Genomic DNA, 20,302 nt, shown 5'->3' on the forward strand with positions numbered 1-20,302 from the left:
GTTTGGAGACTAGTATAGGGTAAGGCTGCCACTGGTTTCTTAATTAAGTTAATTACTGTTTTACAATTTATGTGAACTGGCGACAGTTATTAAATTGCATGGATTAAGTTGCATAAACAAACGTTTTAATATTGCTTCATCTCCCCATCATTAGATTTGAAGGGTGTGGTGGAACAAGGACCTCAATGCAGCTTTTCAACTGAAATAGCAACTGCACAAAATTTGGAAGGTAACAAACGATATTTGTGATTGAATTTCATACTCAAAAGCATGGGCCCATTTCAACACACAAAAATCATCAGCAGTTGCTTTTTTCAATGCTCAGCTTCATATGGGAAAAATTTCCTATCATTATAGGTGCCTTAGCAACCAAATCCTTGTTGATTCTGACCAATGGATGGACCCAGTGGTGGGATTCAAATAATTTAACAACCGGTTTGCTGCCCTAATGACCGTTCTAAGTATAAAAAAACAAACTATATATCGAATGGTAGTTTATTATTTCATGCAGTTAATACTTAAATAAGAACAATAAAAAGGTCCACAAAACTAGATAATGTTATAAGAAAGAGTTTTAAAATATGAATGAAAAAAATATTAAATAATACCTGACAAAAAACAATAAAACTGTTATTTAAGATATTTCCATATTGCTTCTTGATTGGCGTCCTCACTTGCAATTTTCTTCGCTTTTATCCGAGCATCATCGGCTGAGTGATTTATCCTTAACCATCTTTTCACTGTAAGAGTAGGATCCCATTCCTTTAGAGGTAGGCCGATTAGACTAATAGTCATTGTGTTTTATATATTAGAAACAGTTAGCCGACTCCTCATTAGGATTAGTAGAGGCATATGATGCAATAAAGTAAGCTTATGCAGCATCAGCCAAAAAAAAAAAAAACACGCTCCCATTTTACTCCTCTGTTCATTCCAAGTACCTGTCCAGCTCAGCCTTAAATTTATTTAGGCTGTCAACTTCCACAACAAAGGATGGAAGTCTGTTCCACCAACCAACCACCCGCTGGCTAAAGGCAAACTTCCACACATCTATCCTATATCTGTCTTTCCTCAATTTGAATTTGTCCTCTCAAATGATTATTCTGAGCAAGAGGAAAAATTCCATCAGCATTGAGTATGCTCAAACCATTCAAGGCTTTATACACCTCAATCAGATCACCTAGCAGGTGCCTAGTCTGCAGACACTGTAATTTGCAAAATTTAAGCCTTTCTTCATAAGAGCAACCCTTTGTTCCATTCACTAATCTTGTTGCCCTTCTCTGTACTCGTTCCTTCTCTGTACTACATCCTTAAAATGAGGCCTCCAGACCTGTATACAGTACTCAAGGTGTGGCCTGACCATTGCCTTATATAAGGGGATAATCACCTCCTTATCCCTGCTAGAAAAATTCCTATATATCATTGACAAGACACTATGAGCTGCTCTTGCAGACCATCTGCACTGCTCAGAAAACTTCATAGCTGCCTGCACAACTACCCCCAGGTCCTTTTCGTTCTCTACCACTGTCAGTGTAGTACCACAGAGTTGATACGTCACTTTGGAGTTGCTGCTTCCCATATGTAGTACTTTACATTTATCAATGTTAAACTTCATTTGCTATCTCTCAGCCCATCTGCTCAACGTTTCTAGATCCTGCTGCAGCAGCATACTGTCATTAGTGTCCTTAACAACCCTGCCAACCTTCGTATCGTCTGCAGACTTGGACATTAAGCTTGATATACCATCATCAATATCATTTATAAATACAGAAAACAACAATGGACCCAATACTGAACCCTAAGGGACTCTACTAATAACATTAGTCCACGATGAGCAGTGTCCATTAATTACCACTCTGTCTTCTCCCACTCAACCATTAGCATTAGCATTAGTAGAGGCATTTGATGCAAGAAAGCAAGCTTATGCAGCATCAGCCAAAAAAAAACCCACTTCCACTTCACCCCTCTGTTCGTTCAAAATACCTGTCCAGCTGAGCCTTAAACTTATTTAGGCTATCAACCTCCACCACAAGGGATGGAAGTCTGTTCCACCAACCAACCACCCGCTGGCTAAAGGCAAATTTCCGCACGTCTATCCTACATCTGTCTTTCCTCAATCTGAATTTATGCCCTCTCAGGTGATTTTTCTGAGCTAGAGGAAGAATCCCATCAGCATTGAGCATGCTTAAACCATTCAAGGCTTTATACACCTCTATCAGATCACCTCGCTGGTGCCTAGTCTCCAGACACTGTAATTTGCAAAACTTAAGCCTTTCTTCGTAAGAGCACCCCTTTGTTCCATTCACTAATCTTGTTGCCCTTCTCTGTATTCGTTCCAGCAGCTCTACATCCTTCTTGAAATGGGGCCTCCAGACCTGTATACAGTACTCTAGGTGTGGCCTGACCATCGCCTTATACAATGGAATAATCACCTCCTTATCCCTGCTGGAAAAATTCCTGTATATCATTGACAATACTCCATGAGCTACTCTTGCAGCCCGTCTGCACTGGGGCATAAAGGGACAACCATCCCTTTATCCATAGCAGCAATTTGCCTCCAATGCCACACTGCTCCAATTTGTGCAGCAGACTTCCATGTGCAACAGTATCAAAATCCTTTGTGAGATCCAAATATATGATATCAAAGTTATTCCCTTCATCCAGTTCCTTTGTGACCACATCATAGTATCCAATCAAATTGGTCTGACAAGACTTTCCCTTAACAAAATCATGCTGTGTCTGTGCTATAACTGAAGTCTTGTCTAGATGATCCTGCATGCTTCTTTAACCAGTGCTTCCATTAATTTTCCTGAAACAGAAGTTAAACTAACAGGTCTATAATTACTTGTCACCCTTTGATTTTCCTTTGTGAATTGGGGTCACATTTGCACATCTCCAGTCCATGGGTACCTCCCCTGAGTCCAAAGAAGCTCTCATAATTATGGCTAAGGGTTTGCTTACTTCCTTTGCTGCCTCCTTTAATATAACTGGATAGATCCTGTCCACCCCGGGTGCCTTTTTTATGTTTATCTTCAACAATTTCCCCTCCACTTTTCTCTCAGTTATTACAAAATCATCCATCTCACTGCCAGAATTTAACTCACCTCTGGCATTCCCTTCCCTGAATAACTCCTCATGGGTGAATGTAGATGCAAAATACGCATTTAGTTTGTTAGCCACCTGAGCAGGATCATCAACAGTTGAACCATCAATATCCAGTGGACCAATCTGATTCATTCCTTTCCTTCTAGAGTTTACATAGGTAAAGAACTCTTTATTTTTTTCTTTGCATCCTTTGCCAAGGATTTCTCATCTGCCTTTGCCTGCCTAATCTCCTTTGTGACTTGGTTACAGACCAGCTTATATCTATCATACGCTTCCATGTCACTCATTAATTTATATGTATCCCATGCATTTTTCTTCTCTGCCACATGTCTCATTAGTTCATCTGACATCCATTTAGGCCTAAACCTTGAACAATATTTCTTAGTTGGTATGTAGAGCCTAGTAGCTTCCAATATAAATTCTTTGATTTCTTCCCATTTTGAATTTTCTGTTGGTAACATCATCAGTTGGTCCCACCGTATAGATTTTAAATACTGTCTCAGACCACCGTAGTCACCTTTACGAAAGCAAAAACCCTTCCCTTTACCCCTGATGGTAGTTACCTCTTCGAGTAAATTCGACTTCAGCCCACTGTGATTGCTGAGTTTAAATCACCTAGTGGTTCCTTTATCTGCAGATTCTTAATGCATGAAGAATCACTACTGATAATCAGATCAAGAGTATTACTCCCTCTAGTTGCCTTCCAAACATGCTGCTGTAGAAAACAGTCATCCGATAAATTCACAAAAGCCCTGCTAGTGTGAAAATGACCAACCCACAAATTCCAGTCGATATCTGGGAAATTAAAATTCTCCATTATAAGACTCTCTGATTTACTGGCCCACTCTATTTCTCTGTACAGTTTCTTATTATACTCATCAGAGTCATTAGGTCTATAACACACTCCTACTCAAGTTTGATCTCCCAATGCTTATGTCACACCAAACTGACTTGGCACTGCACTGTCCAGCGATGTCGACTGGCTCCACTTCCTTGGATTTGTGTTTCTTAACTAATAGTATAACCCATCCTCCCTTCCTATCTTGTCTATCCTTCCTGTACACATTGTACTCCCCAAATTCCAGTTCTGCATTCCTTATATCTGTGTGACACCACATCTCTGATATCTCAACAATATCTGCCTTTGATGTTTTGAGCAATACCTCAAATTCATCAAATTTATTTACCAAACTCCTAGCATTGGTGTACATGCACCTGTTCCTATTCTTAGCTACCCTAACACAACTCTTGAACTCCCCAAATTCCAGTTCTGCATTCCTTATATCTGTGTGACACCACGTCTCTGATATCCCAACAATATCTGCCTTTGATGTTTTGAGCAATACCTCAAATTCATCAAATTTATTTACCAAACTCCTAGCATTGGTGTACATGCACCTGTTCCTATTCTTAGCTACCCTAACACAACTCATGTGTTTACTTGTACCACAAAGACTCCCAGCAGTCTGAAATACTCTGCTTCTTGTTTTCCAGGCTGCTGCTTATTCCAATAGAAGCAGTGCAAGAATCACTTTCACCTGTGCCAGTGGCTACTGTTAATCTATTAGTCCTTGTATCCCCCCAAGCTAGCAGTTTTCCGACCCACCCAATAGCATCAGCATTATTTGCTCGATAGCATCAGCAAATATTCTTGCACCCTTTCTATTTAAGTGTATCCCATCCCTGTAGAAGCAGTCTCTCCTGTTAACAAGTACAGACCAGGCTGAAAAAAATTCTACCCCTTGAGCCTTGCACAATCTTTCCAGGGCTGAATTGATCGACAAGGCTCTCATCATATACTCCCTTCTATCGTGTCTGTTGTTGTTATTTGGTTTTTAGGAGCATTAGCAACTAAGGCCATATTGCTCCGGGATATGCGGTGGTCATTCCCTGACCTTTTCGCATCCTCTGTATTTGGTATCTGACGGGCTCGAACCTCGGTCTAATCAAGAAGCGTGTGCTATGCACTGCTGCTCCTTCCCACCTGGCTATGGAGGCGCCTCTATCGTGTCTGGGCAGAATTGCAGACACTTTCCAATTCAACCCTAATTCACGGCTTTTTCCAACAGTGACCTGTACTTGACCTGACTTCTCTTCTCTGAACATACAGGACAACAGTGACCTGACTTCTCTTCTCGGAACATATTATGTTCATCTTTGAAAAACCCCTTTCCGCTTCTGCTGAATTTACTGCTGAACAATTGTTCTGACAATATTTTTAGCTCTTTGAACACTTTCAGGAATTGCATAATTCTGGGATAATGCTTTGATTTATCTTTAATAGATCTATCTTAATAGATCTTATCACGAGTTTTTCAGCCTTTATTATGTCTATATTTCTTGCTTGCAGTGCATTTGAAAGAAGAGAAATTTTGTTTAAAATATCAATCATCAATGCCAAATCAGTTATAAAATATATATTTTCAAGATGGGCAGCCATACCTAAGTACTTTTTATTTGAATAAAAATAGTGATGTAGTGCTGGATAAGCGCGCCACACAGCTAGGGTTGACCTTAATCTACAGGCAGCCCATCTTGGTCCCAAAACTCTACCAATCTTTATAATTTCAATTTCCAGTTTTTTGGATATTTTGGAAAGTTCAATTTGGTTCTTATTGGATTGATGAAAAATAGTATATATCTTATCAATAAATATTTTAAAATGATTTACTTGCTTTATTTCCTTTATTGAATCATCTAAAACAAGTTGGAAGCGATAATTTAAACAGTGCCATATTATTATGTTTGGAAACTCTTTTGCAATCCTAGTGCTCACTCCAGATTTTCTCCCAAGCATAACGCTGGCACCATCGGAGCAAAATCGTATTAAATTTTTTTCTAAGTAGTTCTTAGTAAGCCCAACATTATTTAAACTTTCCATAACTGAAGAAAATATTGTCTCTGCATCTTGTTTTTCCAATTCAACTAGTTCAACGAAAATTGTTGGTAATGTAACTGAATCCTCAACTTTTAAGAAAAGTATGATAACTGGTTTGCAGGAGATTGTTGAAGCTTCATCAATAATTAAACATATTTTCAGATTATTTTCAATAATTTTATTAAATATTTCTTTTTTAATTTCCTTTGCAATGAAATCAACTGCTTTCACAGCAGTTTTACGAGAATGTAATCCTATTCCCATATCTAATCCATCTTTAATTTGCACTTCTATCTCATCTTCTATGTCTGAAAACGGTTTACATGTTTTTTTCCAGGCTGTAAACTGTATTAAATACTCTACAAGTAGCATTTAAATATTTTTCATTCATTGTATCTATTACTTTTGTTATTGAATCCTGCTCACATTGTTTTAAGTTCTCTTTAGAAATGTTATGAGCTTTTAATGAAAAATGTTCTTTCATTTTTTTTTTTTAGAGAAGCTTGTTATACCTTTTTATTTTCCCTGATGCCTCAATCTGAAAACATTTCCATTCTTTTGACACACAGACACTTTTCTCTTTTATAAAGTCATATTTTACACAATACTTGCAACCTAACTTTGTGTTAAAAATTACCAGTCCGTCATATTTTTCTTTAAAATTGTTATATTGTTGCACTGTCCAGCATTCAGGAAGATTATTTTTAATTTTGGAGTTGTTATCGTTTTTTATTTCAATAATTGACGTGCTGCTTTCTTCAAGTTGGAGTGGTTGTGTTTGTGACTGTTTTGTACCATCTAAAGCCAATTCTGATACAACAAACTCTAATTTTGGTTTCTTATTGAAAAAAATCTGTCAAACTCTGTTGCCTTTTCATCCTTTTAAGGGCTACTGAAAAAATTTTAAAAATGTTTTATTTTAATATATTATAGAGCAGGAGCAGATATATGCCTATATATTTGAATATTTTTACTGGTTTTGTCCATGTATGGTCATATCATAAACTTTTATAAACAAAGCACTGTGCTTATACCATTGATAAACATCAGTCAGAACATACATTTTCTTCATTTTATCGATACTAAATGAAAATTTCTTGCTGAATTAATGAATGGCATAGGCCAGTGGTCTCAAACTGGCGGCCTGTGGGCCGCATCTGGCCCCCGAAGCAATTTTACACGGCCCGCTAATACATTTCAATTATGTATTTGTTTTAAATACGATGCTTATATTCACTCTCATTTTGAAAAAAAAAATAAAAAATCCGGCCCGCCAGCTGCTTTCAGATCGTGCATTCAGCCCACATGCAATTTGAGTTTGAGACCATTGGCATAGGCTATGCAGATTAAATACGATAGAATAATGTGTACGACAAACCTGTTTGTCACGGGAAAGTTATGATGAAAACGTCTTAATTACCACGTGCACACTGGCATAAGGATTCCAGCATGGAAGAACATTCTTCCACAGCTTCCGAAATGGGCAATAAGATAACCCTTGAAATCTATATTTCTATTGGTTCACTGTGTCCTAGCTTCCTATTGTTTTTATTGATCAGGAAACACACACACTCATATTTCGTGTGAATTTAGGGCGTAACACAAAGCTGAAACAAATGACAGTGTGTCACCCCCTGGTTGTTCGGCACTTTTTCTCTTTACGTTATATGTTTGTTTACTTAAGTGACAAACGTGAGAAGGAATAAAAATGTAGTATTTCATCAAAGGTATAATGAGTTTTATGAAATGAATAAATAAATATTACAAGCAGTTCCGTCTAATTTTTTTCACCTATGGACGGAATGAATATTACTGCGGGCATTTGGAATACTTTTTAATGTTCATCTATGCTGTTGCATAGATGAACATTAAAAAAGAGTAAGGAATGTAAATTTGTGATTTCCACATTGGGTGGCTGCCCAGGTGCCCACCTTAGAGAGAACCCTAATTACAAGTGCCATTTTAACAACCATTTCACCGAACTCAACAAAAAATTAGGTATCTGTTCTGCCGAACTGGTGCAAATTGGCTGAATCCCACCACTGGATGTACCATGTTACGAGATTTCAACTGTCAAGTGTGCTGCCCCCAAAACTTGACATGCCTGATCACACTGTATATCCTTCACAGCTATAATTTCACTTCATCTCAACTTATAAAAACTATCAACTCAATTGGCTCTCATTGCTATTGCAGGAGCTGATAACGTTCTCCAATTCATCGTTAAGTGCCTCAGCCCTTTTATTATTCGAACACTGCTGTCTATCTACAATTACATCCCGAAGACCACTCTCCTTTCCAGTTGAGTGGAACAGCTATACTGTCAGGCCTATACCCAAGATCCATAATCCATTGCTAATTAAACATTACCCACCCTCCCTAATCTCTAAAGCTTCACTTCTGAAGCTTTAGAGATTAGAAAATGCTGCTGCCAGTCCTCACCAAACAAATACTCACAGATAAGCCTCCCCAGATTCATTACACTCTCTCGCAGCGATCGATGACTACAAACCTCCTCACAACCACAAATGCCATACTAGCAGCATTCGAGAGCAATTATGAACTTGCCATAACTTGCATAGATATTGAGGCTGCGTTTGGTGCTGTGAATATCCTTTCTCTTTTGTGGCTTTTATAATTGTACTATAACATCAAGGGAGACATGCTTTGCTTTCTGTCTGCTCTCCTTATCAAGAGGTTGTTGTGCTGCGACGACACTGGAGGAAGAGGCTATTGGAGGACTGTTACTGGAGTACCACATGGGAGTATCCTTTCTGGATCGTTGTTCACAGAAATTATTGCCCCACTGGTGTGGAATAAAAAAAAAAAAAAATACCACATCTATTTAGATGACCTTAAGATTCTTACCCCAGTTGGACCCAGTCCCAACCTCATCGCGACCATTAACCACATTAATAATAGTTTTTTGGAAATCTCATCCTTTCTACAGCACTTTGGCCTGATGATCAATTCAGGGAACACCAAAATAAATTATGTTCTCTCTGAACACCAATCCTTCTGTGATTACTCCCACTTTTGGAAACACCCAAATCCCTGTTGTTACTTCACTTTCTGACCTAGGTGTAACGTTTAACAGCAGCATTAGCAAATGCAATGGGTTTTCCTCATCTCTCCGAGCTTATTGATTCCCAGAGGTTGGTTGTCACACTGGAAATGGTTGCTGGACTTCTCTGAGCCATCCATATGGGATACATGCTGCTGATGAATCTATCTCTGCCTTGTGGACTACTCCTAGACTGGCACCCAGAATTCGAGACTTCCTGACAGACAGATTCCTTCCTTTTCAGATGCTCTCCCAGGTCTATAAAGTTGATGCTGATCATAACAAATTTGCATGTGATAAAAGATATAGAAAGAAGGTGCTTTCCATGCAGTGACATCAGTTGGATTGAGTTTTTTTTTTTTTTTTTTTTAGTTTACTTCACTTTGTATGTCTTGGCATTGTTAACCCCTGGTGTGCGTACCATGGTGGGTTGGTTGCAACATTAAGTTCTCTGTAACAGGTTTTTTTTTTTTTTTTTTTTTCCTTCTTCTTAGGTTGCAATAAAGACTTTCTCTCTAAAACACGTCTCCAGTTGGGATAGTTTGGTGATTGCATTCCATTGGGTAGCTTTCATGCCATGGTTAATTTAATCTGAAAGAAATTTAAAAAATTAAATGTACTAGAAGTAATGCATAATTCTTAATAAACAGAAAATTTATTATGCATTTATTCACTTCTGAGATTGACAAATAACTTGGTATTAGTGTTCTATTTATGAAATTAATGGTTTAGGAATTTTTAGTTTTTGGGATCAACAGTTGTTGATCCCAAATTAGGAACAATTCATTTGCTTAGTCCAAAAAATCAATTCATTTGCTTTGAATGTTTTATAGTTGAGCTATAAAACATTTTATAGCTATAAAATATTTTATATAGTTTCACTCTGCTAGTGAAAGTAGAGTCAGAAAGTTTTTCCATTCAAGGTATACTTGGTAGATGTTAATCTTACTTGTAATTCTACAGATGTAGAATTACTAGACGTGTTCAAAAAAAGTATTTTTGCTGGAATACCTCAACATGGGAATGCTCTACTCATTTTCTCTTTACTCCTTCAATTACTCCAAAAAAAATTCAAGTAATGTCTTATGTTGATGATGTCAAGATATCGTTTATCTTCTCCATGGCCAAGGAAGCAAAATTAAGTAATTTTCTTATGCACTCTGGATTATCATTAGTTATTAATCATTTAAAAATGTTTTATTTTCAGATTAGCCCTCAAAAATCGAATCATGGTTTTCTCTAAAAAAAATTCAATCCTTTTCTGTTTCTCTTGCTATTCAAAATGAAATTATTCTGCAGATATTTTTGCATTGAGATCTTGGTATGACTTTTGATTCCAAGTTTCTTTTTTTAACACCCAAATTAATAATTTCGAAATATATTAATTTTCCCATTTGATTTCTTCAATACTACTGAAAACTTTTATTTATTTTATTTATTTATCCCTTGGAAATCTGGTCAGTTGCCACCTCTTCCAAATTAAACTTTTTTTTCTGCAGAATATAGAATTCTGCTTTGGGCCAATGTAAAATGTGTTTTTTTTTTTTTCCATTTTCAGATTTCAAATATACAAAAATCTTAATTGGTCTCCGCATAATTCCCTTTTGCAAATTAATTGTTGGCAAATTAATTTGTTAATCTTATCTCTGAGTGTTGGAAAGCACCTGAGATTTGTCTATAGTAGAACTGAAATTCATCCTCTAGAAACATGGAGCAAAAACCCTCCCTTATGCCTATGCAAAATATAATTTTCTCACTGGAGTTTTTTCCTTATTCCTTCTTTAATATCAGTATCAGATAGTATCAATAATCTTGCTCTTTTTCTGCTATATTATAACAAAAGAAAAGTAAAAATGAAACCATTTGTAATCCTAAGCACATCGTGGATTTGATTTTACTAATTATTTACCTGGTAATTATTGTTCTAAAATTATGATGAACATTCTTTAACCTATGTATTTAACTGTTAGAATGTATCATTTTCTGTTTAACTACTGAAAATTTTTATTTATTTTGTTGTTTTTTTTCCTTGGTTTTGTTACCAGTTTATAGTATTACTTAATGTGTTTTTCCTCTGTTTTTCTTTGTAATGACTGAAATAAGCTTGTGTAATTCCACAAAAATTTGATTCTCCCTCACAGATTGTAAACAATTTTTAATTGTTTATGATCTGTGGGAGAATCAAAAATTTTTTTTTTTTCTTGAAAATTAATAAATGGATATTTATTTATTTAGTTGAAATCAAGCAAATAATGTAAAGTTCATTAATGTAATTTACCCTAACTAAAAACTATTGTGAGAAATTTGACGTTTGGTGCATGTACACATGCTATTCAGTATTTGGTCCATTGATTGTCTTGTATTATGTCCTCAATCTGTTTTAAAAGAAATTAATTAGCTTCTTGTGCTTTTCAGCATTTTTACTGTTTCAGTTCTGATACTGTGTGTATGTTGAGCAAAAATAGTTATTCAAACAATAATTTTATTGAATATTCACATGATATGCTTTACTAGCTCCACGATCCTGCTTGGGATCGAGCTGATAGTTTTGATTTTTACCCTTTGAGAGTGGGGGTGACTAACACAGGTTAAGTATTAGAGGCTGTAGACTGAATTTTATAATTTTAATGAACCTTTTAAGTCTTTAATGAAGTTTTAATGAACAGTGTAAAAAAATATGCTAGTTGTTTTTGGTCACAGAACACTACCAAAGTGCACATGGCATCAATTACTAGGTATATAAATAGGGAGATGCATTCTCCTAAGACTATTGTGCTTTGGTGTGTTACTTTATAAATATATGCCAATTGAGAAAATTAATAATTGCTTATATAATGCTTTAAACATTTTTATTCTTTTTAATAGTATTAGACATATATATGTATTTTTTTGGTATCATACTAATAATCTTTTTCTTTTAAAATTCAGATTTGATGGCTAGGCTAACCAACCAGACTTCAGATAATATCAGACCAGCATGCAAAAAGTGTGGTTACCGTAAGTAGTCTTTCTTCTTTAATATCACAGAGAACAAATTTCACATCATTATTTCAAACAGACATTTGAATTTTTGTTAATTACATTTTGTCAATATATAGGGTTATTCAAAATGAAGTCTGGGTTTCAAACAATTCCTGTACACACATGAGCAGACATAGGAAGAAAGAAATATTTCTAGAATGCAAGTATAGTAATGAAGTTTTTTTACATACCTCATATATGTTCAATATGAGAGCCTTTAGTGATCTGGCAGACATCAACTCGGAAAAGGAATTTTTCCCACACACGGCTTAGTAAGTGAGGAGTGATGCTGTCAATGGTTTTGGTGATCCGATCTTTCAGTTTGGTATAGTCGCAGGTAAGGGAGGCACAAACACGTTATCCTTTACGAAACCCCACAGGAAGAAATCACATAGTGTTAGGTTGGGAGACCGAGGCGGCCAGGATTTGATCTGCTGATCTGCAGCACTCCCACATCTGATCCATCATTGCGGTAAATGGCGGTTTAAAAAATTCCGGACTATGTGATAGAAGTGATATGGGGCACCATCTTGCTGTAGGATGAAGTTCACACTATCATCCTGTAGTTGGGGTAGAAGCCATAAGCGTAATAAATCCAGATAAATCTCCCCAGTTACAATCTTTTCACAAAAGAAAAATGGACCTTAAACTTTCCTTTGAGATATGGCGCAAAAGACATTTACTTTTGGCGAGTCCCGCTCGTGTTCCACATGTGTATGCAGATTTGATGTCCCCCAAAATCGCACATTCTGCTTATTCACTTTCCCCGACAAATGGAAGGTTGATTCATCAGAAAAAATCACTCTGTCAGCAAACGTGTTATCTTGTTCCATGCGTCTCTGCAGTGCAGTGCAGAAGTTACTCCTCGCACACAGATCATCTGGTTTCAAAGACTGCAACAGGGTTAGATGATATGGTTTCATTAGTAATCGCTTCCACAAACACGCCAAACTGTAGTTTGTGGGATGTGAAGTTCTTTGCTTGCCCTCGTAGTGGATTTCCTTGGGCTCGTTAGAAAAGTTTCCCTAATGCGTTCCACGTTAGCATCTGATACAGGCGAGCGACCAGGACTTTTTCCCTTCACAGACATCCTGTCTCCTTAAACTGTGTATACCATCGTTTAATTGTCTTGTCCGTCAGCGGATCTTTCTTAATTTTTGTCCGAAAGTGGTGTTGCACAACGGTAACAGATTTACTTACATGAAACTCCAACACAGTAAAAGCTTTCTCATTACATTCCGAAGCCATGTCGCAACAGAGCAGAACTGGCGTCACAGGCAAATGAACGACTGCATGGTGGTATGCGTCCAATGCCATCTGGTGGTTAGCCGTGCAGCATACCGAACATCGCGAGCGTGGGAATGAAACTTGAGATATTATGCGTTCTTTCGAGATGGCTACAAATGATTATGACACATGCGCTTTCCCAAAAAAAAATTCTGAAACCCTGGACTTCGTTTTGAATAACCCTGTATATACAGTAGAGCTTAGATAATTCAAAGTTGAAAGGGGGGTTGCTAAAATTGAATTATTCACCCTTCCCCCTTATTAAGCACGAGAATTTACTTTGACCTAAAGCATTGTTTACTTTTTTATGTATGTTATCTGTTGCATTTTCAAAGATGGTTTTTTTTTTTTTTTTTGTATGAGCAAACATGATATTCCTATATTTCATCATCACTTGAAGTATGTCATGATAATTAATCAAAAATGAATGACCTACCTTATATTGCAAAGTAGAGTTTTCCAAACTGTTGTTGTTCCACTTTAATATACGTTCTAGGTGGTAGATGACTCTCATCAAACGGTGCAATACCACCACTTTGCTTATTGGAGGCTTGAAGTGGTGGTTTGTTTGTTTGTTTGTTATTTGGTTTTTAGGAGCATTAGCAACTAAGGCCATATTGCTCCGGGAAATGCAGTGGTCATTCCCTGACCTTTCCGCATCCTCCGTATTTGGTGGTGACGGGCTCGAACCCCGGTCTAATCAAGAAGCGTGTGCTACACACTGCTGCTCTTTCCCACCTGGCTACGGAGGCGCCTTGAAGTGGTGGAACCCATGTTTAGTCTCCAGAGCTAAGTTCCGGTCAACCCTTCCGCATCTCTTCCATCATGCCGTATGATTAATGACTTTTTGAGGTTATGATGAACATCATGGCGAGATCCAATCTTCCTTACATTTTGAGGGTATAGCTCTAAAACTGTGTTCGAAGGCCGGCTGCTAGTTAGTACCCTGGACCGAACCTATTGGCAACGCTCTAGGAGGCTTCTGGATCAGCTAGTGTATAATCTTGCTACCTCTGCTCTGCCAGATAGTGACCGGAGGGAGTACAAGTAGTGTGTATGCAGGGGGCATTGTTGAGCCACGTTATGTCAAGGATCTGGGTATATTCTTACCATGTATACGCCATATCCAAAAATTTCATTACTTCATACAGCATGTCCCACCCACTTTCTTACTATTGAAAACACCATGAATTGCCAAACTAATAGAATAAGCTTATCTGCGAAAAGATCTAAACCTCCCAAACACTTGCTGATTCATTTCACAAATATACGTGGTCTCATTTCTAATCTCAACAATGTCCATTTCCACTTGCAGTCTGCCAAACCCCATGTACTTTTTCTGACAGAATCTCAGTTATTGGTTGATTCAACTACTGTTCATCTCAGTTGCCAAAATTATTTGCTGTATGATTCCTTTTGCTTCAAAGGTGGTACTTGTGCATATATCCGTTCCGATATTTCCTGTCAGAGACTTGGTAATTTGGAATCTCCTCTTTTTGATCTTCTCTGGCTTAAAATCTCTCTACCTCATTGTGGCAAATTCATCTGTTGTCTCTTCCATTCTCCCAATTCCACTAATAACTTGGAGCTCTTTGACTTCCTCTCTTTGCAACTTGACTTTCTCCAGTCCAACTTTCCTAACAGTGAGATAATTTTCCTTGGTGATTTTAATGTTCACAACTCCAGCTGGCTTCCGTTTTCTAGTCACACTGACCCAGCTGGTTGAGATGCTGAGGCTTTTGCAATTACTAATGACCTTGCACAGATTGTTCATTTACCTACAAGAATACCGGACAATCCTAATCATACAGCCAACACGCTTGATCTTTTTCTTACAAACAACCCTCTAAGTACACGGTCGAAGTGAGAGGTCCTTTAGGCACCTCAGATCACAACTTGGTGATTGTCTCTTCTCCTATGGAGCCTTTATCTCGTGGCTATTCCAAACCTCGTATAGTTTGGCATTACAAGAATGCAAAATGGGCTGACCTGCGAGATTTCTCTTCTTCTTTTCCTTGGTCAGATTACTGCTTCAAAACTTCTGATGTCAACGTTTGCTCAGATCGTGTCAGTGAAATTATTCTTGCAGGAATGGAATCCTTTATCCCACACTCCACTTTAAAATCTCGTCCTTTATCTAAACCTTGGTTTTCCAATAAGTGTGCTAAGGCTGTTCAAGAGAAGAACGTTGCATATTGTAATTGGCTTGTTTCTAATTCTTCAGTTTCATTTTCTGCCTACACCAAAGCTCTCAAGAATTGTAAAGCAGTTATTAATCAGTCCAAACTAGAGTTTGAACAGGCTAAGAGTAGAAAACTTGCTTCTTGCCCTAATGGTAGCCGAGCATTCTGGTCTCTTGCCAAAGCTATTGGCCGCAACTTTTGCCCATCTCTGCTCCCACCTCAGTCCAAACTAGATGGTTCTGTTGTCACTTCAGCCAAGGATAAAGCTGACCTGCTAGCATCCCATTTCTCTTCCAACTCGTGTATTAACGATCTCGGTAAAACACCTCCCACCTTTCCCAACCCGCTCCATTCAATGCCTCCTGTGATCTTCCGTCAAAAGGATGCCAGAAGTATTTTGACGAATCTTGATGCTAAGAAAGCTCTAGGTCCCGATGGTATTTCTCCACTTGTTCTCAAAACCTGTGCTCCTGAATTTACTCCTGTTCTTTGCCGCCTTTTTTCACTTTCTTATTCCAAAGGTGTTTTTCATTGCAATTACTTCTACTCTTTCTAAAGTAATGGAGAAATCAATTAACCGCCAACTCTTAAACTACCTAGAAACCTTCCGTCCGATCAACAATCGCCAGTATGGATTCTGTCAGTGTCGATCCACTGGTGATATTCTGGCTTACGTTACCCATTTATGGACTAATTCAATGGAAAAGTTCGGTGAAACACAAGTAGTTGCACTTGACATTTGAAAAGCTTTCGATTGTGTTTGGCATAAAGGTCTTCTAAAGAAGCTTCCATCTTATGGTCTGCCAACTGTTTTTTGTAATTGGTTATCCAGTTTTCTCTCTGGTCGCTTACTGAAGGTGATGGTAGATGGCTCTCTATCTTCTAACTTCTACACTAATGCCGGTGTCCCCCAAGGTTCAGTTCTTTCCCCCACTCTTTTCCTATTGTATATTAATGACCTTCTTCCATTGACTGGAAATCCTATCCATAGTTTTGCCGATGATAGCACATTGCATTCCACTTTCCATTTTGAGAAACCTTGCCCTGCTCAATCAGTGTCAACTTCTCGAATATCTGCTACCAATTCCTTAAATGCCAATTTCCAGGTAATTCTCCAGTGGGGCAAAAACAACTTAGTTGATTTCAATCCTTCTAAAACTCAGTCTTGTCTTATCTCTCTCAATAAGGATTCTTCTGCTCCTATGCTTATCTTTGGTGACACTCTGATTTCTAGGCAAAATGATATCTCTTTTGGGGATTACCCTGACGTATAATCTCTCTTGGCAGAAACACATTACAAATATTGCTTCCTCTGCATCTAATAAACTTTGTTTTCTCTTTTGCTCTTGGCGTTATTTTTCTTCCAAACAGCTGTTCACTCTGTACAAATCACAGATTCGCCCAACTATGGAATACTGTTCCCACATCTGGGATGGTGCCCCCAAAACCTCTCTCTCTCTCAGGCTTCTTGATTCCATTCCGAAGAGGGCAGTTAGGTTAATTAATGATTCATATCTAACAGAGTCTCTCTCTCTGCACTCGCTGTCTCATAGACGTACTGTTTCTGCTGCATGCCTCTTCTACAGATATTTCCATGGGCACTGTTCTTCTGAATTGGCTTCTATAATTCCCGCTCTCTCTTTCAAAACAGTCCGAACACATGCCACCACCAGCCAACATCCATTTACTGTCCAACTTCAAACTCACAGAACCAACTTTTCATCTTTCTTGTTTATTCATTCAGCTGCTGTTTTCTGGAACAACCTTCCTTCATACGTATTTCCTGTAAAATACAGTCTACAAAAGTCCAAGTCCAATGTCAACAAATATCTTCTTTCGTCTTCTCAACCTCCAACCCAAGCACAGTACTAAGTACTATAGGTTCTAATACCTCTCGTGTTTGGGGTTTACATAAAAAAAAAAAAAAAAAAAAACATTCAACTGGAAGATTCCCCCCCTATCATTTTCCATCTTGTAAATTTCACCATCACATCTTAGTTCTGGAGATATATGGAAAGTGTGTTAGGCAGAATTCCATATTCCTCAGCAATGTCATTCCTTTAAACTTTGAATTAAAGATAAATTTCTTGCTGATCTTTACATTATATGGAATAGGAGGTTCAAGGGACATAAATATAATTCAGAAATAACCAATATTTAAAATTAAGCAATTTCAATTATGAGTAGTTATATCAGAACACACACTTTAAAGAAAGTGAAAGATCTACTTGTGATATTGATAGTGACAAGTATGGCAGTAATAAGTTTTTGGGATTCCATGTGTAAATTTACTGTGAACTGATTTTATTTAAAATGCACTTGGGAATTTGTTCATCACATTTATGTATACCCCAACAGAATATACCCCACACTCACTAGCCAAAAAATTAGAAACCTTTATCCAGTATCTAGTAGTGCCATAATTACAGTCCATACACATCAAGGCATGGATTCCAGTAGCTTCCTGAGGGAGTCTAGCTCCAGATTTAACCATCCTTCCATCAGGATATTTGTCATCTGCTCTGTTGTGGTCGATAGAAAACTGAAGCTGAGAACTGCCCTTTCCAACATACTCTAGACATTCTCAGTTGGATTCAAGTCTGGTGAATTAGGCAGCCAGGGTAGATGCCGGAAATCTTGGGAATTTTCTGTGAACCATCCAGATACAGTCCATACTAACAGAATATACCCCATACCATACCTGAGTAGTGGACACGAAGCAATATTGAAGTATGGATTTGTCAAGTTCACACTACACTTTTACCCTATTATTGGTGCAAAATGTGTAAATCAAGACTTGTCAGACCACAATCTTTTTCCACTGTTTCATAATCCAGTCTTTGTGTTGATGGCATTACTACAGTCATATCTTTGATTTTTTGCAGAAACAAGTGGTCATTGATTTTTTTACAGAAACAAGTGGTCATATAGGCAAGCAACTCTCAAATCCAGATTCTACTTTTGCTGTATAGTTCAGTTGGAAATGGGTTTTTCGTACCTAAATTGAATATTTAAGTCATTTGTTGCACACTTAACCTTCTATTCTGATGCACAATTCACTTTAAAATCATGTAGTCTCATTCTTTTAGTATAGACTTTCAGTTGCATTTCTTCCTTTTAGAGCTGCATTCTCCTTTCATCTTCTGTCCATTGTATAATTTTGAGATGGTTGCTTTTGACACATCAGTGATTTCCTTCGTATCTTTAATTGTGCCTCCTGTTAGATGTGCTCCAACAATAAAGCCTTTCGGACAATTGGAAAAATCACTGGTCTATGAGGCGCCTCCGTAGCCAGGTGGGAAGGAGCAGCAGTGCGTAGCACACGCTTCTTGATTAGACCGGGGTTCGAGCCTGTCACCACCAAATACGGAGGATGTGGAAAGGTTAGGGAATGACCACCGCATACCCCCAGAGCAATATGGCCTTAGTTGCTAATGCTCCTAAAAAAAAAAACTGGTCTATGGGCGGAGCTACTAAAAAGTCCCAGAAAAGTGTACAGTATTTATCTGATACCAAGGAACTTGTGGTCATACTATGTGATAACTTTTATTTGCATAATGTACATTTCATTATCTTTTAGGCTATAAGCTAGTAGTTAACATAAAAGAGTACTTGAAGATCTGAACTGTTTACATTTTAGTTTATATTACAGAATTAAAGCAAATAGTTGTAAATATAAGTTTGTTAGAGTCATACCAGCATATTTACACTTTTTTTATTGTTATTTGATAACAAGTGCACTTCTTGCTTGCATTGCCAATTGTTATATCTTCAATTTATTTTAAGCAGTGAAAGTAAGTTGCATTAGAGTTTTGCAGAATTGTTACTTGACTATTATTTTATTGCTCATTGAAGGACAGTCCTGTCAAGCATCTCAGCATTCTTCCCCCACCCACATACCTCACTATACTTACTTTTGGTAGTACTGTGTAGGGTACATCATCAACTATTTTCAATCCACTACAAGATGGTCTCTCGAGCAGCTTTCCAGTTCCTTCTGTTTTGTGCAATGGCTATCCATTTACTGCCTACAAACTCTTAAATTTACCTGTCCATCTCCGTTGTTGTCTTCCAGGTTTTCTTTTAGCTCCTCTTGGGTGCCTTTCTGTTATTTTCTTAGTCCATCTGTCATCATGTCTTCGAGCTATGTGTCCTGCCCAAGTCCATTTCAGTTTAGTTTTGATAAGAATCTCCTTTATTTGAGTTTGCTGCCTGATCCACATGTTTCTTTTCTTATCCAACAGTCTGATTTCAAATATAATTTTTTTTTCCATTCTTTGCTGTGTAGTTTCAGTTTCTCTTCCATTCTTTTTGTGAGTGTCCCAGTTTCACTTCCATAAGTCATGGTGGGGAGTATATATTGGTTCATTATTTTGTTTCAGACAAATTGGGATATTGCTCCTCAGTATGCGACTATATTTCCTGAATGCTATTCATCCAAATTCATCCAAAATTTATTCTTCTCTTGACTTCCAGCCATTTATCATTATTACAGCTAATGACTCGTTCATGATAAGTATATGAATCCAACTTTTCAATTTCTGCTCCTTCAATGGTTATATCCCTTCCTGTGGCATACTTGTTCATCATTACTTTTGTTTTAACCGTATTCCTGTTTAGTCTGAAATCCTTATTAACTGTGCATAACCGATTAAGATGTTCCTCTGATTCTTTGGAATTATGGTTTATGATCACAATGTCATCTGCAAATTGTAATAGGTTTAGGTATACTACATTCACATTGACTCCTTTCTGCAACCAGTTCAA

General features: G+C 37.5%; 1 protein-coding gene across 1 annotated transcript in view; it reads left to right on the plus strand.

The window, feature by feature from the left end:
- The window catches only part of LOC150082204 (uncharacterized), a 52,214-nt gene that overhangs the window by 1,116 nt on the left and 30,796 nt on the right, over window positions 1-20,302 (plus strand). Inside the window, exon 2 of the mRNA XM_090380450.1 lies at window positions 11,973-12,041. Within this exon, the coding sequence (XP_090236576.1) occupies window positions 11,973-12,041 (69 nt within the window). The remainder of the gene's footprint in view (window positions 1-11,972; window positions 12,042-20,302) is intronic.

Source organism: Mastigoproctus giganteus, chromosome 8 (assembly GCF_048544385.1).
Source record: "Mastigoproctus giganteus isolate SK-2022 chromosome 8, ASM4854438v1, whole genome shotgun sequence".
In the NCBI taxonomy this organism is placed as follows: domain Eukaryota; kingdom Metazoa; phylum Arthropoda; class Arachnida; order Uropygi; family Thelyphonidae; genus Mastigoproctus; species Mastigoproctus giganteus.